Genomic DNA, 24,279 nt, shown 5'->3' with positions numbered 1-24,279 from the left:
TGCTTTGCTTTTTATAAAAGCATCTCAAGAAATGCACACACAATTTACAGTGCAAAATTTATGCTATACTTCACACGTGTACTCCATATGTTGTATGCAGAAGCAGTTGCTTGACCCAGTTAGTTAATAAATTAATGAAGTGCTATAAATGTTCTCCATTGGCATCCATACACATCTTCACACATCTCTTCCATTGTTTCTCTTAGATGACTGAGCATTGCAGGTTTTCCACAATGGAATATGTATGAATTAGAGCTCAGTAAAACGTGTGCACATTTTTTGAGACACCCTGTAGTTCCTGAAGGAGGTGCCACCAGAAATGCAGCAAAGCCATACCAGCATATGGTTGAGATTTCAGACCAAATAGGATTGTGATTCTAAAGCTATGGTGTGCGCTGTACTTTTTGGGTGGGTCACCTGAATGTCGCAGCAGCACATCTGGAAGAATTTTTTCCAGTCCTAGCAAAGCTGTTCATGTCTCCATCGTCTTAGTTGTTTGTGACAGTTCATTGGAGTTCAGCCACAAAACTAGAAAATCTTGCAATCTGCAGAGAGCAAGCAGTGGTCCAAAATACAATGCAGTCAACTTCCTCCTCTAGGATTCCTTCTTAGAATTGCTGCTTCTAAAACAGCTTTTGACCTCAGAATACAGTATTGGATAAATCAGGAGATTATACTGCTTAAAATATTTCTGTTATAATCACCTGTGCTTCTAAGAAGCAAGAGTATATCTGCTTTGTGTTCTTATGCATACATGCTATAACTGAGATGTTTGCGCATGAAGCATATAAGCAGTTTTAATTACCTCTTCAGATGTGATTTGCATCTTTCAGGAAGGATGATCTGTTATATATTATATGCCCACAAGCTGCTAACCATTGGCCGTATTTTTGAAATACAAATTATACAGTTTATTTGCTATACAGAGGAAGCAGGAGGTGGTGTTTATTCCTCTTTTTTATTAATGATGATTAAAAATATTACCATTGAAGGCTGCTTGTCATGCCTTCATCTACTCTTGCTGTGCAATTCTTTCAGCTGTCATTGGTTGTATACACTTGGGTATTCTATTGTGGTGCTTCAGCCTTATCAATGCCCATGGTGCATAATCCATCACAGCCTGTGTTGTGGACAGGTGGGGGAAAGAGCTAACATGTCCCATCTGTGGTTATATACTGAACATGCATTGTCCCTGTTCAAAACTAGTGCCTGTACATACCCTTAATTAATGCATGTCAGCCCTATTAAGTGCTGCAGAATGGTAGGAGATGTTATGTTGACGAATAGCTTTCATTTTAGAAGTTCATTTAGATAAGAAACTCCTTGCGATAATTAACTGTTCCATTTATTTTATTCCCCTGTTTTACAGGCAGTACCCTCCTCAGTGCAGTATTTCTGGCTGTGGCAACATACCAGTCCCTGTACCCTCTCACCTTATTTGCACCAGCCCTTCTGTATTTGCTGCAGGTAAATATTCTGCAGGAGCAAAAGCTACTTTGTTAATATGGATGGTTTCTATCAAACATCAGGAGATGGAAAGACTAGCAAACCTGAATTGATAGGTACCACACTGGCAGGGTTGTTGGTAAGTACATCATGAGACTTGCTTGTAGGCCAGATGGTAAGTATCAGAAAGCAACCTGTAAATTGCCTGCAGGCCTTGTTGACTGAACTACACTATGCTCCTAGTCTCTTGTGGCCAACGTCACTGAGTGTATTGTGAAATGCCAGGCTTTTGTCTGTGATGAATTAATGTAAGTGAGGTGGGTTTTGATGGTCAGCCTTTCCCTGAATCATTGAAGCCCTGAAAAACACTGCAGTTGGCAATGGTTACATTTACTTTGCCCTTTTGTACCAGAAAACAAGCGAAGTCATTGAAAGCCTCTGGTCTCTCCTCCTTTCTGAATGTTGACTGGAGTCCTTCAAGGAGTCAAATGTTGAAAGGTATACATAGAAGCTCTTAACACAGAACATATCACATCTGGAAGGGGTACAAGACGATGCTTTCCTAAGACCTGAGGATTGATATGAAATGTGACAGTTCTTTGTTAGTCCTGTACATGATTAGCATATTCAGTTATTACTCTGTTGCCCTAATTGTTTAGGTTTTTATACTGGCATCCCTTGTGGAAATGTAAATGCCTTCTATTTTACAAACTCTCTTTTTAATCTGCAAACCCTGCCCAAAAAGAATTTTCATTATGTGAGGTTGCTTGATTTTGGCATAGAGAGGATAATATTCCAAATGAAACTGGAAGAAAAGAGGTATTGTGAGATATTCCTGACTCAAAGGAAGAGTGGAGTATCTTCCTGGTTGTCACTGACAGAAGGAAGGGGAAAATACCTTTGTTGACCCTGGGAGATCAAGGATTAATGTTGATTCTAATCCCTAGGCACAAAAGAGTTAAAAGTGCCATCAGTTCAGGCACCGCAATGCTCTTGCAGGGAAGGATCAAGGATAGTACTAAAAGGGAGCAAAAGTGATTACAAACTTATATATTCCTGGCAGCCTCCAGCAGTGTCTTTCTTCTGGCTAATTCGGTAATAACTGATCCATAAAGGCCAACATAGACATTGAGCAGGTCATCTATGATGTTTGTCTTTCCCTTAAAGCAGGGGTGCTCAATAGGTGGATCGCGATCTACCAGTAGATCGCGAGGCAAAATGAGTAGATCGCGGAGTGCTGATCCCCCCCTTCAGGTGCCTCTGGGAGGAAACGCCGGGAGTAAGGCCCATTGTACTCAATGGGGTTTACTCCCAGGTAAGTGTGGCTAGGATTGCAGCCTCACAGCCTAATCCTAGGCATGTCTACTCAGGAGTAAGTCCTGTTATACTCAGTGGGGCTCAAGGTATACCAACATACATTGTACACATAAATGTTATATGTTATGATGGCGCAAACATTGTAAAAAAAAACTCTGATAGATCTCTGGGCCTTGCTGGGTTTCAAAGTAGCTCTCGAGCCAAAAAAGTGAGAGCACCCCTGCCTTAAAGCATCTGAAAAGGGGCTCACATTTTGACAAACACCTGTCTTTTTCCCCAGTAGGAATGAGGAGGATTTTGCATTGGAACAGCACAGAAGAAAAAACACCCTCTCCCCACTCTTTCCTCCTGTTCTGTTCCAATCCAGAATCATGTGGATTTTAAGCAAATTGGTATTTGCCTTGATGTTAACATAAACTAATCAGTTTGTAATGAAAATTAACAAGATACTGTGAAAACTGATCAACCCGTCTTTTTTTGTTCTGAAGGGACAAAAAGATGTAGAACTTTAGAGAAAAGATATTTATCCATAAGTTGGTCAATGCTGAGATGTAAAGTTAGCATTTCCTAGTCACCAAATTAATGGGTTCTACAGCTCAGACTCAGATTTTCTTTCCTTTTTCTTTTCTATATTTTTATGGTGATGTTTGATCCCGATTATGTTATGTATTGTCCATTCTTATATTTCCTATTTAAAAGAATAAAACAGGCTTTCTGTGATAGATTTTTGCTTCACTAGTGAACTCTTCCCTGGCAGTCTGAGGATGCAGCCCTAAGCATGCTTTCTTGGGCATAAGACCCATTGAAATGGAGTTACTTTCCAAGTAAACATAGCTAGAATCAAGCTGTGTCTGCAACCTTCCTGCCAAGATAGCTTTGGACCATAGCTGTTCTTAAGATATTTGTCATAATGGGGACTCAGCAGTAGTTAAAACCGTCTGCTAAATGTAGCTGAAGTTTCTGCTCTTGCACCTGGGGTGCTGTTTTCTTTATTTTTCTCTCAGCTGTGTGTTTAGCCTGTTCATTTTTGAGCCCGATATCAGTATGGCTACAGCACAGTGCCTGCAACTGTGTGATAATGTGGAATGTCTTTGAGAGAACAGCAGGCATTACAAAGAGATTTAGACCTGCCAGTGGAAGTGCTGTATGTTTTAGCCCGCACAGGAATGTCTCTATGGATTTAAAATGGATTTAAAATGACTTTCCCTGTATTGTCACGTTAATCCTGCCAGATTTTTAAAGTTGAAATTAATGTATGTTTGGGAGATGGTTCAGGACTCTTTCTTATGTTGCAAGTAGTGACATTCATTATGATGAACTAGTTGTTTTGAGTATTGTTTGAACATACATTGTTAGCATTTGATAAATAGTCAACACAAATGTGCAACTGGTTCTTAGCAATTACTTCTGCTTGTTACCATGTTTATCTCCCAATGTACATGTGACACATGCATTACCTTTCCTTACTTATTTTTTAGTTTCTGGCAAATCATTCAGCTGCTGGGCACTTAATTGCTACTCTCTCAACCTTTGCATGCTTCATATTTTAAATTTCAAGTCTTAAACTTGGACTCTCTGATGTTCATCCTTGCGCACCCTGCCCAAGGAACTTCACTGAAGTGCTGAGGACAAATGACAGGTGTTAGCACCACCAGTTCAACAGCACAGACTTTGATTGGTCAAGTGCAACCCTCTCCACTCTGAATCAGAAACCTTAAGTAGCTGCCTTGCTTATGCACAAGTCACACTCTGTTGCTGAAGCCAAGACTTCCTTGTTCAGTCCAGGCCTCTTGCCACAGACAAGGGTCCTGATAATGATATCTGCTCCTGATTCTGTTTCCTGCCCATGACCCATCCCAGAATCCAGCCTTGATCTCAGTTGTGCTTCTATGTAGTGTTTCTCCTGTTCATTGTGCCATTTTGTTCTCTTGCATGGCATGTGATGCTCTGACTTTAAAGCTTTATGCTACACTTGCTCCCAGTGTAGAAGGGATTGTCACTCTTGAATCGACCTTTTCAGCCACACTAGACGCTGTTCCAGAACCACCATTCAGAGCGCAATACCACAGTCTTCAGAGACTGAAAGTTGCCAACAGTGCATGTCTGTAGTACCATCTCTTTGATCCAGCACTTCATAACTGCACCAGACCTACTGTTGCCAATGTGCTCTTCATCTCCAGTGCAATCTGCTTCTGGGCTTTTGTCATGTGGTTCACCATAAAAGCAGAGAGAGATACTCAGTAACATACTGCCATTAGTTTTCCGGATAACAAATATATAAGTGTAATTTGTATAAGTATAATTTGTGCCCACAATACTGTTTTTTGCAGACACACTTCTAGGAGCACAAATGGAGAGCCTTTAACAAATAATAAACATTTATTTATCACTTTTGAGTGTTCAAAACACTTCATATATGTTATCTTGTTATCTCTGTGACATAGGGCAGTATTGCATGGGCAGCAGAGAGAGGGAGAGATGTTTTCCTAAGGCCAGAGGTTAGATTTCCTAATTCATAGCTCTGTCACTTAGCCACCACATTTAGTTCCCAGCATTTAGTTATCTACCTGAAAGCTATTCCTCTTGCGATCTCTTTTCCTTCTCTTAGCAATATGGGAAATGAAGGACTGAAATCATAGAATGAAAACCTCTTATGATTTTTGCCTCACAGTGAAATTGCACGTTGCCATTTTTAACCTGGTTTTGTTTTGTTTTTCCCTAGCGTCGGTTCATACCTGTGAAAATGAAGAGCAAAGGCTTCTGGCTCTGCACCATACAATATGCAGGGCTGTATTTGGCAAGCCTAGTAGTGATTGTTTGCCTCTCATTTTTCCTTCTCAACTCTTGGGATTTTATACCATCGGTTTATGGTTTCATGTGAGTAGACCTTGTTTTTGCACACTGGATCATCCGCATATAAAACAACCTTCTCTTTCCTGAAGTTTTGTTTTTGTACCGTGAGATCATAAAACAAAAGCAACTGTTCACAAAAATATTAAATCAAGCTCTCTGTTGGTAATCAATACTCCTTTTGTTCAATTTCTTGTTAATTAGGAGTACAGGTTGAACCTCATTTTTCGAGGTTTCCATTCCCAGAACTCACCCTGATGGCAAAAGTCGTACTATAACAAATCAATTTAAAGAACAAAGTGCCTTTGCTCAGGTGATTTAAAAACAGCCTTGTTGACCTTTGTGATGTAAAGATAGAATCATTAAGAGGACAATCCAATAATCAGTCTTTCTCCAGGCCCTTAGAAAGGATTATTTTTCTTTCACATGTTCAGGGGGAAAGGAGGGAGACAGACTGATTGATGGATTGTCAGCTGGCTTTGCTCTTGATAACTATTGTAAAGGCCCAGATTGTCAGCTGGCTGCACTCCCTCTAACTATTGTAAAGGCCCGTTTTCCTTTAATTTAAAGGGCCCTTCTCATCAGGTTGAGATAAAAATCTCTGCAACAGTAAGAAAAGCACTTTAAAGGAGTGCATTTTTCCCCTTCTCCAGGGATCAGCACATTCCTTCTCATTTGCAGTGGCCATTCGTGTTGAGTCAAATCCATGTATAAAAAATCTGTGTATAAGGTTGGACCTGTAATTCATTACTGCAATTTGTTGGATGACTATAGCACAAATTTCATTTATCTGTATGATGAAGCAGTGGTCACTGTGAGACTCAGGGCGCAATCCTAACCAGCTCTCCAGCATTGGCATAGCTGTGCCAGTGGGGCATATACTGCATCCTGCAGTTGGGGGCAGTTATGAAGGCCTCCTCAAGGTAAGGCAATGTTTGTTCCCTTACCTTGGAGTTGCACTGCACTTTCCTGAGAATAAGCCTCATTGAAAACAATTGGCTTTACATCTGAGTAGACGAACACAGGATTGTGCTCTTTGTGCTGTAGTTCAGAGCATTTGTTTCACCTGTGTGTCTTTGTAACCGATGGTTATCAAGCAGGATTCAGACCTTTTTTTTTCAGTGGGATATGTTCTGGACTTAATATTTGTGTGGTCGCTCCTGCATTATGCTCACTGCATATATAGATCATTCAATAATCTTACTATTGCTCTTTCCATTCTAGCCTTTCCGTTCCAGACCTGACACCCAATGTGGGCCTCTTCTGGTATTTCTTTGCCGAAATGTTTGAACACTTCAGCCTCTTCTTTGTGTGCGTCTTTCAGATCAACGTCTTCTTCTATACCATTCCCTTGGCAGTGAAACTAAAGTAAGTAGATTCCTTTATTCATGCTTTGTTCCTGGGGGCTATCCTCTTTTCTACTTGCTCCTTCTATAGTTGCTGCTGGCAAAATAATTTTTGTCAAGATCTTTATTTTGCTTTTAATTTTTTAGAAATTTTTTTAGATGGAATGATCTCTGCTGGTCTTCATGAGTACTTGTATGGTCCTTTAAGAAAAAATTCCTCATAGGGCTATTAGTGGTGTCACAGTCTACGAGATGTTTAGACTGGGGTTCTTGGGTTCTCACCAGCTTGAACTCTACTCAAGAGTTCAAGAACTGGTGAGATATCGCCATATAATGTTCAATGTTCCTAGTACTATGGCTCATTGCTGTGGTTCAACTGTTATCTTGCTGCTGTGGTTGGTCTTCCAGTAAATTTGCAGTGTCTTTGCCCTGCTTGTCTAGCAGAGGGCATTGAAGGCCCAGTCCTATCCGACTTTGCAGCACTGGTGCAACCACAGTGTAGCCCTGGGTAAGGAAACAAATGTTCTTATACCTTGAGGAGGCCTCTGTGCTGCCTCCCCACCATAGGAGGCATGCCCCATTGGCACAGCTGCGCCAGCCCTAGAAAATTGGATAGGATTGGGCCCTGAGTCCTGTAGCCCATTTTGTGCCTGATGCCCTAGGACTCCAAATCCTGCATGGTCCTTGTTGACCCGATCTAGTATGGATTTCTTTCTTTTTTCACCATATTGGTTCACCATATTGAATGGGTTTATTGTGGCTTCTCAGCAAGAGCCTGTCTGGCATGGGTGACCCGCACCAGTAGCAAAGCTACCACCAGCATATCCTTTTGCCTAATTGGAACTCTTCAAGCCCCATCACCGTTACAAGATAGTGCTCTTGGTAATGGCAAAGTAGTGCCATCAATTGTTATTGATGAAGATGATGATAAGTGCAACCAATCTGATGGTGGCTGTTGTTTTCTAAATATAGGTGTGCCATCTTATCTTTGGGGGTTCCATTCTGGAACACCCCCCCCCCCATGTATAGCTGAAACTGTGGATACAGGTGAACACCAATCCTCATGGTCCCAGGGGCTGCCCACCCCCCTCCAGAGTCTCCCTTCACCTTTGGAGGGGCCTCTGAGCTCAGTAGAAGCCGAGGATGTCCATGTGCAGGGGTGCGCACACTGGGAGGGTCCTCGGACTTGATCAGCGGATAAGTGAATCTGCAGATATGGGATCCTCAGATATGGCGGCTCCCCTGTATAACTTCTATAAAAGCAGAACATCAAAATACAATATACAAAATAAATATAAACAATGATAAACAGGTAAAGTAGAGAGAAGCAGGAAATCCTTGTCTGCTATGTTATTAATTCTGTCTTAAGCTACTCAGTTAGATTTGGACTCGCCCATAGTAGAGGCTGTCTCCTCTTCAGAAAGTCATTGCTGCCGGTACTTCACAAGTTAATGTTTGTGCAAGGATTAACAACTGCAGTTCTGTGTCTACAAAAACAAGAAATTCTAGCATTCTTCAGCTCTTCCCCTGCACTGGTTATCTTGGGACGTTCTTAGGTTGTGTGTCTCTCTATAAAAATGTGGCCATCACACAGTAAAGATAACAAGGATGTTATTCGTTTGGCCACTTGTGGAAAATGGGTATAGGGCACCCCTGATGTTGTTTGGGGTTGCTGATTTTCTTTTAATCTGATTCATTTTGAGAACATTTAAATAAATCTGTTCCAGTTTCCTGGAAGCAGTGATTTCATTTACCTAAATAAGGACGTTGTTTGCAAAAGCTCCTAGTTTGGATTTTTAATTTTTATTCTGAGAGCAATTGGTTTTGTCTTTGCACATCATAATATGATCTCTCTCCCCCACCTTCATTTTCTTTTATTTTTCCTAATCTCTAGAAAAGAAAGAGTATAATGAGGCATATAACCAGGTGTAAATATGCCATCTTGTGCATATTTACTTGAAAGTCAGTCCCATTGTGTACAGTGTGCCTTACTTCTAAGCATGTATGCATAGAATTGCAGACCTAATGAGTGTATGTGATATGCTGCAGCTATGAAGCCCTCAGCATAAACATGTTTGAACAATTAGGGACATCTGTTCCTAGTCCATTGGGACAGGCCAAGTAGCAAGGGCTAAAATAACTGGAAAGTAGCTTTCCTTTAAGCATTAGTGGGAAGATCTTCCTTATTAGATAAGCAGTGTGTTCAAGGAAGAGGTTGCCAGAGGAGGCCTTGCTCTCCTTGCTTGATAGTCTTCAAGAAGATGAGGCTGGAGGATCAGACAAGCATCTGCCTCAGTTGGAAAAGACTCTAGCCCTGTTCATTCCCCCCTGCCATGTTTCTGCATGAACACAGAGAGGTGAAGTGTGAGCACACTGGCAAGCCCTATCCTTTCCGCACCCTCAAGCCCCACCCTCTTCCCTTCCTGTGTAGACAAACACTGATCATGAGGAGGGCAGGGCTTTCTAAATGTGGCAGCAGCATATAGGAACACCCAGGCTATAACTCGTGTACTTCTTTCTCCTTGTTTACTTACTCAGTTGCAGTCTTGGGAGGTAGTTTTCGTCCTACTTCTTGGCTGGAGCCATGCCACACTCTATCCATTCCATGTGTTTGGGAAGCTAAGAATAGTGTGGCTGGGACTCATGTGATTTCACCCTGTGACTACAGTGTATTAACACCTTAGTATCTCTTGTTTCCCAGCTTGAAGGTATCATTCTGGGTCTCTTTCAGACCATGTCTCTTATACCTCCCAGTGACAATGGTCAACCTGACCTTTCTAAAACATTTCACAAGTGTGTTGTGCCAACGTACCTGTTTCCCCTTTTCATTTATGATTATGACGTATACAGTATAGGCCCAACCTCATGTGTTGAAAGGGAATTGGCTACCCTCCAATTTCTGTTCATCATCTTTGCTGTGTCATGAAAGAGCCAGTCAAATTTCAGTCTTCTTTTTACACAAGGACAACCAGCACACTGGATTCATGAAACTCACTTGTTGGCATTGAGAAGTTATTCTCTTAACCTAAATTATTTCACAGTGTAAATTTGGACAGCTGCCTCTGAGCTTTGCAATGGAAAACTGAGATAGATATGTAATAAAGACCCAGAAAAAGTGTGAAATGCCACAAGATAGCACAGTTTCATTTTGTTAATCTATTTGTACCGTATCCTAGCTTTAATGACAAAGACTGACGAAGACATCCGGTGTGTTCCTTCCAGTTAATGACAGAGAAACTGTCATGCCTGCCCCTGTGATCTCTTTAATTATCATGAATCCTAAGAGGTGGTTTTTTGTTTGTTTTTAATTTGGGGTGATGTCGGACTACGATGTCTGTCATAATTGATCTTGTTAATCCTGTACTGGAGTGCTTTAGTAGCTCATCACAGAACTAGAGTGCATTGTACTTCCTTTATTAGCTTGACCTTATTTATTAAGACATGTAAATGATAATAAAGAAATATATCTAGCCCATAGAAGTGATCACTATATGATCACGTTTTTTTATCACTATAAGAAAAAGTATTTCAACACATATACAAAAGGAAATGTGCTCAAGGGAATCAGAGCATCACGTATAGGAGGGAAATGTTCTGAAAGCTTGTACCTTCCCCCACGCTATGTTTGCTGTGTTTTTTTGCAGCCTCTTCGTTAACCTGTCACCCAAGGAACACATACACCCATTTCTTGCAGTGGTTGTTCACACCCCTAGTTCTTACCCAATTCATAAGGAAATTCATGTTTCCTTGTGATACCGTGCAAGCATACATGTGTACATGTGTGTAAATGGAAGGAAGTAAAAATACAAGCAGCAGAGAGGTGTATGGGGATAATCATACAGAGGCCTCATCAGTGAACTACATGGTCATCTTTGAAGGGGTGATGTGTGTTAAATGCTCCTCCATGATAAAACACACACAACTTCCTCCACATATTAAAATAGCAGATATTGACTAGGAGGCTGGGTTTCTCCTTGACTCAGTGGTTTTCCAAAGGGTTTTGATGTTGGGGGATTTTATCTCCAGTGTGGTGGGAAGTGTTGCAATCACAATCTGAAAGAATTTGTTTGCTGAGGGCCAGTTGAAGAAGATTGGGGGTTTAATGTGGCGCATGGACTTCCTATTGAGGGAACCTATGCTGACTTCTTTCAAAAAGTGTATGGACTGATAGAACAGCAGGTTGTAACATTCTCACAGTGTGTGATTTATGGCCTCATCCTTAGCATGAAGAAGGTCCAAGTTTCAGTGGTTGACTTCCCCAGGTCAGGCTGGGGACATCCATCTGAAATCCTGGACAGCCACCACTGGTCAGCATGGACCGTATTGAGCTAGATGGATTGACAGCCTGACCCACTGGAAGGCAGCGTCAGATGTTCATTTACTTACAGTCTTTTTGCTTCTTTTCTAGGGAACATCCCATGTTCTTCATGTTTGTTCAGCTTGCCATCATTTCCATCTTCAAGTCCTACCCAACTGTGGGAGACATTGCTCTCTACATGGCCTTTCTTCCACTCTGGAGCCACTTATATCAATGTAAGTCCTTCCTGCCCCCCTCCCTCCACCATGCCACTAATCCAGTCATTTCTTCAACTACTTGGCAATAATAGATCCTGGTTTTCAGATTTCATTTTGTGGCAAAGATCCTTCCTAGGTATTCCCATGAAGACTATTTGCTGAGAGCGTTAATATTTCCAGTGGGAGTGGTGATGGACCATGTGAAGTGGTACAGTGGGGGACAAACATTGAGAAACGCTGATCTAGCCTACCTCACAATGTTGTCAAGATAAAATGGGTACAGGAGAGTGAAAAAGATTTTGTGCATTACCCTGAGCACTTTGGAGGAAGAGTGGGATAAGAGTGAAATAAATGTCATTGTCAGAAAGTGAGTATAAAGTAGTATTAAAATTACTATAGCATGATCCAGTAAAACTTTCAGCAGCACTTTGAAGTTCCATTGATTTCATGGTGGAGAGATCTAATCATGTGTTTAATTCTCCCATTTAAATTTGTGGGGCTTAAAAAATGGTTAATTTTGGCTGGATAGTGTCTCTTTAAATTAAGTTGTCATCTAGATTGTACTGAAGTGTGCTTTATTGAAGCTCACACTTAAAAATTGACTCCAGTGAATGTGTAACTCTTGCTGTTGTGCAAGTCATGCAACTCAAATGAAGTGTAACTCTTGCAGTTTACACTTGCTCTTGCTCTGTCTCTGCCTAAATGAATAAATGATTTGTCCAGATGACTGGAATGACATTCACAGAGGCAGGCAATTCAGAGCAATACCCAGCAGGAAACTTTTGCTTGGCTTTCTCAAGTGACTTGCTGGGGAGGGGTAGCTTTTGTCATCATAATGAACAAGGTGTGCCTAACTGCATTTTGGCTTGTGTTGGTCGAGTCCTTAGTTTAGTTCACTCAACATGCACGAGTCCTTAGTTTAGTTTACTCTTGATTTTTCAGTTGGGGTCCGTGATAGGACCAGGTACACAAAACCTGTAGGTTTTTGTTAGGAATGATAAAACAGATATGATAAATTTAATGCTGAACTTTCTTTTGTGTCATCACTGGGAGATTTCACAGCAAAATATAGCTAAAATATATACTATAAGACATTGTTTTTGGATGGCTGACATGCTTCCATGAGAAAAGACACACATACTCACCCACCCAGCAATGAACATATAGTCAGGATGCTGTGATGATTGCATGGGAACTAAGGGAAGAGTTTCTTTCTTTCTTTCTTTCTTTCTTTCTTTCTTTCTTTCTTTCTTTCTTTCTTTCTTTCTTTCTTTCTTTCTTTCTTTCTTTCTTTCTTTCTTTCTTTCTTTCTTTCTTTCTTTCTTTCTTTCTTTCTGTAATTGATCACAGCAATCTGATGTATGGGAATGAGCTATAAAATGTTCCTTAGTAACTAAGCTTTTGTGGTTCCTGAAAAAGAAGAGCATTAAGGCTTTGATGGCAAAAATGAGTCTTGGCTCCATTTCTGGGGTGTGTGTGAGACTGAGCAATATATGGCAAGAAGGAAAGAATCAGCGTATTCTTTCTAAGGTCATTTATGGAACAATCAGGGAGTGAAGCTTATGTGCAAATGTTCTAACACAAAATATTGAAACCAAATATTTCATTTTACTGGGTTTTTTGCATACAACAAAATGGTTCACTAGCAGCAGATACTGTGTGGCTAACAGATATTGTGTGGATGGGATCAGTGCATCTAAAAAGGAACAGGGTAATACCCTGTCCAAAGCAACAGAGAATGCTTAACATTTCATTGCAGCCTGGAACAGGAAAATTAGATCCAAAATTAGCTTTCCATTCAATCCCCCACCTCCTCCCTCCTACCCTGCCCCACCAGTTGTATTGCTTGTGCTTTTGTATGTTGCGCCTTCTTAAATCCAAGAAGGCAAGGTCTATGAAATGGGGAAATCGGCACGGAACAAACCTGTCAAAGCTCTCATCTCGCACAGGAATTGCAGTTAATTAATGATTCGAGCCAGAGAGATTTCTATAGCAGCTGTCTCTGGCACCACCCACTAAATTAGTATCCGCCGTCCCATTGTAGCTAATATGGTACAAAGCCAGGGACTCTAATAGATCTGTTTACCAATTTTAATCACGCCTCCACTTTTGGTTGCAGTCCTCCGGAACATCTTCATCCTCTCCTGTGTACTCATTGTCTGCTCCCTGCTCTTCCCGGTTTTGTGGCATCTTTGGATTTATGCAGGAAGTGCCAATTCCAATTTTTACTACGCCATCACATTGACGTTCAACGTAGGGCAGGTTAGTAATACAAGGTGGGTGGATAAGGGTCAAGCAGCATTACAGTATTACTTGGGTCTGGCATTGTGTAGGGCTGTGCATGCTGCCCATGTGCAGAAAAAAACACCAGATTCTTACTGCACCATCACACTGATGTCCAACTTGTTGATAAAACAAGGCAAGGGTGTAGGGGTTCAGTGCCCTCTTGAATATAATCTTGCCTACACTTGTGCAGGATTGTGTTTCCATAATCCTACACACGTGTAGGGAAAGCACTAGATTTGGTGCAGGACACAGCAATTGACCTGCTGGGAATCCCAGCTTTAATTTATGCCTTAAGAGAAAGACCAGTGTGCCTGGGGGTGGGGGGAGGATTATATCAGATGAAATTCCTAAACTTGGAGGGGAGTGAAAGGATTTTCATTTGGGGTCCATTTGGAATTTTCTTTGCAGGGCTTCAGTGTCCCACATAAATGCTTACCCTTCCCCATGACTAGGAGACACTGACTAAATTCTGAAAAACAAGAATACCTAGGCAATTACTTTGATTTGTCTCATTTATTCACCATGCAGAATTCAGCTTCTTTTAACAAAGGATATGAGTTGTCTCAGTGCTAGTTTTGATTTTTTGTTTATACAGCCTTGCTTAGCAATTATCTGTCTCAGACATGGAGTATAACATGGATGCATGTTGCGCATTTTTCATTGGATTTTGTCTCCCATTTTGACCCAAGGTCTGAACATAAAAATGGAAAGGTAAAATGGGGCCTTGTTGTCAGAACAGTATTCTGCTGCTATCCCAAAAACCTGGTCTGGAACTTGGCTTCTTAGAAAACAGCTGCGAGTTGGATTTCAGTGATTTTATTTGTCTGCCTGACCAGCTACCTAGGCCCCCTACCATTAGTGTCTGGCTTACCCCCCATCATTGTGCAGTCAGTTCCCTTCCCAGTGCTCCACTCTTGCTCAATGGCAGAGAGATGGGAAGTGTCACTGCAGCAGTCTTGAAATTGCTTTTGAGCAGCAAAGCTCATTGTGTTGAGATGTGCTGGGTCATGGGAGCAGAGTTTTCTTTGCAGCAAGCAGACTTCACTGTAGGCTAGTTGGAATAATGCAGGCAGAGTGTTGGGATCTATAGATGAGACTACAGGCCTGACACCAATTGTGCATCTCTGCTGGATGTAAACTACTTGAAATCGACTAGCTAGAAGTTGGATAGTCTTTTGTTCCTTTTTATGCACCAGTATTCAAGCCCATCCTGTTTAATTGGGGTGGAAATTTAGGCTTCTAGCCTAAATCCCCTGTGCATCTGTCTAGTTTAATTGTGTATTTAATTATATGAAGCAACTCCTATCTCCATATTTTATCCTCTCTTCTATTTCTGTCCTATGGCAACAGCAATTAAATCTCTCCTTATTGTGGAGCTCCCATCAGATTCATTGTAATTTCTTCTAAATGGGTTTGAAACTACAGTATATGCCTTCTTTTAATGTTAAAAATTACAACATTAAAGTGAACTCTCAATTTACCAGACCATAATTGAGTGGACTTTAGAAATAAAGGACAATTTATAATGTTGGCAGAGATCTGTTACCTTACAGAGCTCCCTCAGCAGCACTGAGGGAGTCCTAAGGTAGTTAAGATGCAGAAGGGACTTGGGGCAAGCTTACTTACTTTCTGGGACTCCTTTAGTGATGGTGCTGCTGCTCTCCTTTTCACCCTCTAACAGGACACTGTAGGAATGGAGAGTTCCTCAGGAGGTAAGTTCCAATGAATTCCATTTCCTGGTGAACACTCCACTTATAGAGCAGCCTCAGGAATGGAGAAATGTCTCCATTTACCCTGTAAGAAGGTAAAAAGGTGAGCAACATGCCAGTGCCAATACCAAGCAATTCCTAGAAGGCAAGTAAAGCTGCCCTGATCCTCCAACTTGCCCTCTTAGGAGAGCTCCATTGGCACTACTGTTCCTCTCTCCACTAGGGCACTCTAGGAATGGAGAGCACCCTGGTGGAGAGCAGAGCAGGCAGGTAGCGCCAAGGGGGGAAGGGGGTCCAGACTTAGCAGACTTTCAGCATTTAGGTATATCCCTTTCCCTATTAATCTGTGAAAGTGAGGGTTTCCTCTACTTAGACTGTTTCTGAGATTGACCTATTTCACCTTGTATCATAAAGGCAGCCATCTATGAGGCTGGTGGTATCCATTTGAACTGAATTCTGAGCTTGCATACCAGAATTCTGATATGTACAAAATGAGAACTGCTCTGAGTATTCTCTATAATGGTACATAAGATACATTTAAAAGATATACATCTGAGTAACCTCAGTGGTTTATCACTGATCTTGGAGAGCCGAAGATCACTCAGTACTTAACTAAATTGTATCTTGAAAAGTATGAATTAATTAGCAGAACAATCCTTTTCAGTAGCCCCAAATAGAGACAAAAAAGTACTGGAAGTCATACAAAAACTCTGATCAACCCGGTCTCCTTCATATTAAATTGAATGTAATTGATCTGTGTGTCATTTGCACAGATGCAGATGCTGGTATATGGGTTATAACTGATGCTGGTATGTGGGATATCTCTCACCCTAGAATGGCTAACTTGAAAAGGGGGAAAAAAAGATTGAATTTCCCCATTCCTAAATTGACTGTGAAATAGAGACATCAATATTTGAAAAGTATACTGTAATGAATTCAAGGTTTGCTTGTTTACTTGTTTCTGATGTCTTTTCTTTTAACCTATATTACAAGTTTATTTTCAAGCTTCTCTTCATTGCCAGGAAGGCCTGTAGAAATGCTCTGTGGGGGGAGGGGGGCAACCCTGCATGCTGGACAAAAGTGCCTCTTGAGCTGTGTGTTCCTGAATCGGGTCTGCAAGAGCTAGCTTGTTCTGCCATTCTTCTGCTTCTTCACTAACAGCCCAATCCTATGAATGTTTACTTGGAAGCAAGTTCCATTGAATTCAGTGGCACATACTCCCAGGAAAGCACGCACTGACTTTTCTGCTAAGTTGCTGCTATCCATTTTTCCTGTTAGTTTCTAAGGCAGGGGTGTCAAACTCATTTCACATAGCGGGCGGAATAGCATTCATGGCACCTGCTGAGGGCCAGAAATGATATCCTCAACCAGGAAGTGACATCATTAAGCAGATGATAGCTACAAATAAGCACTTTGTTCTCACATAGAAACTTATTCGCTACAAATGACAAAAGAGAGAATCTCCAAGTCTTTTTCATAATTTCAAGATATGAGACAGCCCAATTATCATGCTTGGAGAACCCAATTATAATGGAGGCCCAAGAAATTGCTGGGGGGGGGGCTGCATCTGGCCCCTGGGCTTTATGTTTGACACCCCTGCTTATGTTATGTTCATAGAGCACTGGTATGTTCAAGTTTGTAGTATAGAAATAATTCTGACAATTGCAACATTGCATGGCATGTTATGGCTGTTGTCACCCTGATGAGGAGAACACATATAACAGCTTCATATCAGCACATAGGAACTAGCACAGCTGTGTTTGTTCTTTACCCAAGCCTGTGAGTCATGGACTATTGCTTGCTGCTCTCTCTCTGTGTAGGTGGCTGAATTTTTTTACTTGGCTACCCTTTTCTGTGATTGCATAATGCCCTCTAGGTAGAAAATCCAGTTACATTGTCAGCAGAAGAGTCTTTGTAGTGTTTTCCCTGTAAAATTCCTTATCATTGCTTGTGTCAACACTTGCTTGCCCAGCAGAAAGCTGGAGCCAAAACAGACTGTTCTGTTCTGTGAGCTTGAATTCCCCTGAGCATTGCTGCAAGAGCTCCTTTCCTCCTCTTCTGCTTTTCAAGGTTTGCCACTCCCTCACTTAGAACTTGTAGGTTTGACCTTTCACACTTATGCCTTAGGCCAAAATCCTATAAATGTTTTCCTGGGATTAAGCCCCATTGAATGCAGTAGGACTTCTGCATAGACGTGTATAGGCTGGTGCTGCTCGTTTTAAAGTTGATCTTGGCATCATTAAAACCCTGACCCTGAATATCATCAGGAGGCTTCTGTGTCCTGGCTGAGTGACATTCTGACCTGCTGCTCACAAATTTGTTTCAAAGCATGCAAGTCTAGTGCAAGCAGGAGAATTATGTCCCTGATGAAAAAGCTATGGTAATTAGAAGTTACCAGTAAATTAGAAGTAACCAGTTATGAGTAAATGTAGTAATGCCTTTAAATGTGTATCCTTTGATAGGATCAGGTGCTGCAGTGAAATGATGTGTGTGTTATTTAATAAGGTATACAGACCTCCCTGTTTTTTTTAATGGTTGGCAACACTTCCTTATCTCGAAAACTGTACAATCATATATGGTAGGATCCTAAAGGATTGGCAGCCTAAAGGAAGGCTGAAATATAGTGATCTAACCATAGCTACCTAATGAGTTCATGACTGAGCTGCAATACAGCATGTGCTCTTCAAGGCTGAGCTTAGTACTGTGGTTAGTTCATCAGAGTTTGAAGGTACAGAGCAACACCCTTAGAGGACGCCGCCCTTTGTGCCTGATCAGGAACTTAACTTGTTGACACACAAGTCATAACTTGCTCCAAAGTGGGCATTCAGACAACACTTTGCTGATGCTGAGATTATTAACAAATCATTAATGTGTTATGGAGATGTTTTGATGCCCAGCTCTCTTGGCACACTGACTGACCCTGAGGTTTCCATGAGAGCAGGCTGATGAGTCACCTTCCAGGAAACAGCCATGGCTGGAGAGCTCTCTCACACCCACTGTGTCCCTTCAATCACAATGACTCCTTCTTCCAGCTGGCTGTGTGCCCAGCTAAGTGGCAGCTGTGAAGGGACATCTTTGCCTTGCCAGACAGCTATTCCTTCTTGCCCCATTCCTCAGCAACGTGCTGGGAAGGGCCAGTTTCAAACGTAACTTCCCTGTCCTTTGGTTCCAGAGGTGCAAATGACTGTGTGCCGTGGCCATCAGGCCTCATTGGCCAAGAGGTCCCAAACAAAATTCCCTGTCTAAGAAAGTCACCTTTTAAAAAAGAGAGGTGTTTGCTGTAGGATGAGGTAGACGAGAAATTGCTTATCTGGGGAAAATGGGGTTCATCAGGGTTTAATCCAGGTATGTATATTTATACATACAAATGAATCTTTGAGTTCTGACTCAGCAAACTGCCAACAATACAGAGCAAGAACAGAGAAAACGATTGTTTAAATCTTTCTGTTTCTTGTTGACATTGCCTGTATATCTCGCTTCCTCAAACTCTCTGGTTGATCCAGAGAATTGCGCTGTATGGTTGTTGCTGGGCTTTAGATAGAACAATTAGATGTTTGAATGCTCTTCCATATAAACAGCTCCCTCCACATTGAAGACTAGCAGGGAACAGGATATTTCATAGGCCTATGACCTTCTTCATCTGCTTCGTGCATCTGATAATAAGGCACAGCATTTATATGAGAGTAAGGGCGCAATCCTAACCCCTTATGTCAGTACTTTCCAGCACTGGCATAGTGGTGCCAATGGGATGTGTGCTGCATTCTTCAGCTGGGTGTCACTCATGGAGCCCTCCTCAAAGTAAGGGAATGTTTGTTCCTTGTGCTGGAAAGCACTGACAGCTGGAAAGCACTGACATAAGGGGGTTAGGATTGCGCCCGAATAATACTGAAGGATGGGATAGAAAATCTTAACTTCTAGACTAGGTCCAGATGACACTAGCCTAATGATGTAGGCCAATATTTCTCAAACTGTGGGTCGCGAGCCAATTTCAGGTGGGTCACCAGCCATTTCAGTATTTTATTTTTAATATATTAGACTCATGTGATGGTATGTGACTACATTTGGGGAAATGTCACAGATTTGTACTTTTAACAGGCTACTATGAAGATGCTTTTAACAATGATAGTAAATGGGACTTACTCCTGGGTAAGTGTGGGCAAGTGTGGGCAGGATTTCATCCTAGGATTGTTGAAAATTTTCCTGCTTGACAATGTCACTTCTGGTCATGACATCACTTCTGTTACGTGGTGACAGATTCTCATTCTAAAAAGTGGGTCCCAGTGCTAAAGGAGTGAGAACCACTGATGTAGGGTCTTGTCTGTGGAAACAGATGCCGCAGTAAGCCTGGTGATCGCTGAGATCTATCCAGTTTATCTCTTATAAAACTTTTCTATCCTGGGTTTTGTAAGCTGCTGTGGTAGACCCAATGTGGCCTTAACACTGTGTAGAGGAAGCATACAATAACACAGCATTCTTTATCCTTTTCCTTTAGCATGCTGCTGTAACTGTGTTTGTGCAATTGTCTTAGTAACTCTATCACACTGTGCTCACAGTGATATGAATGGTAACAAAGCCCTAACCAGTTTGTGGGTTTGTTTTGTGGCTGTAGAAGTTCAGTAAGCCGAAACCACAGATCCTAGCACAATATCTGACCATTTCCCAAAGCACAACATGGGGTGCAGTCTCTTGAAGTTCATAGGATGAAAGTGTAGCTGTTTTTTTGCAGAAGGTACTGATTGTGTACAACCCTTGCTTGTGTTTTGTCTCATCTACAGATTTTGCTCATCTCAGATTATTTCTACGCCTTCCTGCAGAGGGAGTACTACCTCACTCATGGACTCTGCTTATCAAGAAAAGGCAGGACAGAGCCCCTGCTGGTCCTCAAATAATCCTGGTGTCTGATGTGACTTGGAGGACACACTTCTATAAGAAACAGACCATGCTTGGGATGGGTGGGTCTGACTTTTGGGAAGATACTTTTTGCGTATGAAGAGCAAACCTGGTTTGTCTGGGAATAACCTAAGTAACACTGGTATAGAGTTTGGTGCAAAGAGCATAAGAACAGGCTGAGAAGTCGCCTTGATAGCCCTTGGCCTCTACTGAAGTTTCTTCTGCCATCCATATTTCTGCTATGAACACCAGTCATCAGTTCTGGTCAATTCACCAGAAATTGATGATAGACTGGGATGTATACCCGGCAAGAGACCATAGATAATCATTATTATACTTCCTGGAAAATAATGGCTTCAACAAGCATCTATTTGGTTCCTCTTGCTTCTCTCCTTCCGCTGCTTGAATTGGTGGGTCACCTGCCTAAGGTGTGGGGGTTCTTGGACACTTGGAGAACTCTACACTTCAATACTCTCTCCTCATATTGATGTTGGGAATTGGGGGACCTCAAATGTTTTACAGTTTGCACTCTGGATAAATAGGGAATGGAGTGAAACTGAATGGAGCTGCTGACAGCTGAGAGACATGGAGAGTTAAGTTCCCAATCTCTGGATACAAGCAACAGAAGAAAACTGGAAGAAGCCCCTGATGGATGAACCTTCTCATTTTTCCTCAAGGAGAAATAAAGCCCTATGGAAGTGTGACTGCATCATCTGAACAGGGGTCTCAGAGAAGAGAAACAAAAATCACAGTATCATATGGGGTCCAACAGATGAAGGTGGATCAGAGGGGCCAAAGGTGGTCTATGTAATCAGTGCAGTGTTTATACTTTTTAGGGAAATTCCTCCTCTACCACCCTCTTTTGTAAGATTTTGGGAGCATGGTATAGGTTCTCAGATCTCTGGGATTTTGGGAAAGAGGCCAGAGGTTTTAGCTTCTCTCCAGAGGGGAACCATTTTTCAATGGGATGCTAGGGGCCTGCAGCAATTATACCACTACAGTTACCTACTCTTTCAGCAGGAAAAGCATTTAACTGTATTAGGTGGCAATGCAAAACTGGCTGCCCTCTTCCAGTACTGTGTGTTAGGCTGGATCTCCTTCCTTAAGTAATGAAGACACAGATATGTTTAGTTTGTTTGGTGATCGCTGTCATTTTTTAACTCTGCTGACCCAACATGGCTACAGGCTGGCTTCTTTTTTTTATTTTAATTTTACCAATAATGTGGTTCCCCCACAGGAAAGTCAGACATGCCCTTTTGGAAGCCAAACTTCCAAAGTCCAGAACAGTTTATAAGGCCCAGAATTACCAAGCACTGCACCCTTTTTGATCAGTGAGCAGAAGAGTTTAGACTTGGATCCCCTGTGTTCACAATGACACATGTCCTTTCTTCATTGCCATTTTTGCAAAGCCACTCTTGCAGGGCACAGTCTCCTTTCTCTTACAGTGTATTTCTTTATTAAGCAATGGTTCTACAAGGATTTAAAAAAAAAATTAAAACAACATTCTTGCCTTATTGTACTACAATTATTGCATCTAGAATTGCGTGGCTTTTACTTGCTAGGAAGAACTTCTTGCAGTACATGACCCTGCCACTAAAAATTGTACAAAGGAGGCTGTGCTCCAGGCTGAATCTGAAGGAAAATTGAAAGCAAGGCCTCCTCAACTAAAGTGTGAGTGGGTGTGAGTTCTTTACATAGTAATAAATTATGCAAATTTTCTCTTTGAAGCAGTGATGTCTTGCTACCTTTGGTCTTTTGTAGCCTGAAAGAGAACTCTGCCCTTTGGATAGGGAAGAGGATTGTTTTGATCACTGGATACCAAACATTTAATTTTGTTCTGTAACATGACTGGCATTCTCATTAGACATCTGTTACAATGTGCGATGTTGCACTTATTGCACTGTTAGACTTCTCAGGTACCAAATGGCTACTGTTTTGTGAGGAATCCTAGGGTTGGGAAAGACCAAAAAAGCCATCCATCCACTTTCCCAGTGGTGAACAATGAACGTGCAAGTCTCTAAACTGTAGGAAAGCTACTTTCAGATTTCATTACACGCACAAGTTGGCAAAGTTAACTTGTTAAACTTTGCAACTTACAAAGTTAAAAACAACTTACTTGTTAAAAACATACCAGGGTTTGAGGGAATCCCTTGGTGGGGTGGGCAGAAGGAAATCCTTTCTAATGCAAAATAAAAATGAGACAAATGTGAAATGTCTTCGGTTTGCACTTTGAAAATTAGCAAAAGCCCATGCTTACGATCCTTCTGTATGTAGAACAATAGATGCTACTTACCCTTTTTATAAGCAGACACGTAGGATTGCTACCAAAAACAGCGGCCCTGTTGGGGGAGGATCCTTAGATGAGATGGTCTTAAATGGAGATTGAATTCCTAGAGCAGTGGTTCTCAAACTTCCTAGGAGATTTACTCCCGGGGTAAGTCTTTGCAGGGGCAGCAAAGCGATCTCCAGGATCATGCCCCTGCGGCAGGAGGGGGGGGCTATATTTTCACAAACCATACATGTTTCCAGGGTCCAGGGGTTGCGGGGAGCCCAGCGCAGCACTTGTGGGGTTCTCCGCGGCTTGCAAACAGTGAACGTTCCAAGCGTGATTAAACCAGAATTTCTGGTTTCTTCGCACTTGGACAACGAAGTGCACTGCACTGGGCTCCCCGCACCCCCTGGACCCTGGGAGCATGTATGGTTTGTGAAAATATAGCCCCCCCTCCCCCCACAGGGGACCCACCAGTTTGAGAACCACTGTCCTGCAGAATTTCAAAGGCTACTGATCATAATTATTACCTGTAATTCTTTTATTTCATTAATTGTATTTCACCATTTCCCCAAGGGGCTTAGGGTAGAAGAGAGAGCTGAATGGGACTCTCATGTTCACTATCAGTTGTGGTGGGTCAGGGCTTGCTTCATGTCCTGCCCATTGGCTTCCTGGAAGCATCTGGTTGGCTACTGTTGGAAATGGTTTTGTGGGCTAGATGCACCTTTTGTCTGATTCAGCAGAGTGGCTGATATTATTATTATTTATTGTTAACAGTATTTATATGCCACTTTTCAACTAAAAGTTCACAAAGAAAAATCAGAGAAAAATCAAATAACTGGTATGTGTGGAGATGCTCAGTGTAACGTGACATTGTCAGGCTGTGAATTTCCCTGCCCCACTAGTAGTGACCAATTGAATGTAGTGAGGATGGGGAAACTGAAAGCATGCTATGACATCACATACTGACTTTAGACATCACAGGGGGTGGGTACAAGAAGCAGCATCTGTTTTTTTTTAATCACAGCCCTGTCTGTCATAATGTCAAGTCCTGTTCAGTGGTCATGAATGCCTCTTATTATCGAAGATTGTTGAGATCACTGCAAATGTTCTTAATAAGAATTATAATCCATCTGACTATAATGGATGCATTTGAAACAGCACCGCTCCAATATGTCCCTTATTTAAGAAGTCATGACCTGGCATTGCATCAGAAACCAACTTCAGCATTAGCGGATGGCTTTTAGACAAAATGACTGCTTTGTCTGAAGCATGAACTCTTGGGTGCAGCACAGAGAAAATGGTACAGAAGTAGGAAGATTACCCTGGATTTTCAAGTCATTGAAAATGCCATTCATTTTCGTCCTTAAGGGTCCACTTTCATTCATGGAGGCTTCACTAATCCCCCCCCCCTTTTCATAAACTAGAACATATTGATTTTTCCAATCTGCTCACTCATTTTCGTCTAACCCTTTATTGCATCAGGTGCATTTTGTCTGTTTATGACTGAGTAGGAAGGGAAATGGTGACCAAATTGCCTTTTATGTTTTTATGCACTTAATGTAGGCAATAATACTTGGAAGCGGACAGTGGCTGTGTGGGTTTTTTGTCTGTGTGTAGTTGAGAGCAATCTCGTCCATTCTTCCTAAAG

General features: G+C 41.7%; 1 protein-coding gene and 1 long non-coding RNA gene across 3 annotated transcripts in view; one reads left to right on the top strand and one right to left on the bottom strand.

Moving 5' to 3' along the window:
• Positions 1-22,086, top strand: part of PIGU (phosphatidylinositol glycan anchor biosynthesis class U) — a 30,331-nt gene extending 8,245 nt beyond the window's left edge. For both annotated transcript variants that reach the window (XM_066626093.1, XM_066626094.1), the window contains 6 exons: positions 1,370-1,467; positions 5,486-5,640; positions 6,838-6,981; positions 11,368-11,492; positions 13,594-13,736; positions 20,245-22,086. In XM_066626093.1, the coding sequence (XP_066482190.1) occupies positions 1,370-1,467; positions 5,486-5,640; positions 6,838-6,981; positions 11,368-11,492; positions 13,594-13,736; positions 20,245-20,358 (779 nt within the window). In that variant the 3' untranslated portion in view covers positions 20,359-22,086. The remainder of the gene's footprint in view (positions 1-1,369; positions 1,468-5,485; positions 5,641-6,837; positions 6,982-11,367; positions 11,493-13,593; positions 13,737-20,244) is intronic.
• LOC136649463 (uncharacterized) lies at positions 1,197-9,559 on the bottom strand. The gene is made up of 3 exons (XR_010794401.1): positions 9,494-9,559; positions 8,067-8,212; positions 1,197-2,015 (listed from the first exon to the last, which is right to left on the bottom strand). It is a non-coding gene; the product is annotated as an uncharacterized lncRNA (long non-coding RNA).
• Positions 22,087-24,279: the final 2,193 nt, after the last annotated feature.

This window comes from Tiliqua scincoides, chromosome 4 (assembly GCF_035046505.1).
Source record: "Tiliqua scincoides isolate rTilSci1 chromosome 4, rTilSci1.hap2, whole genome shotgun sequence".
In the NCBI taxonomy this organism is placed as follows: Eukaryota; Metazoa; Chordata; class Lepidosauria; order Squamata; family Scincidae; genus Tiliqua; species Tiliqua scincoides.
The sequence above is the reverse complement of the archived record's forward strand: the minus strand, read 5'-3'. Positions and strand labels throughout refer to the sequence as shown.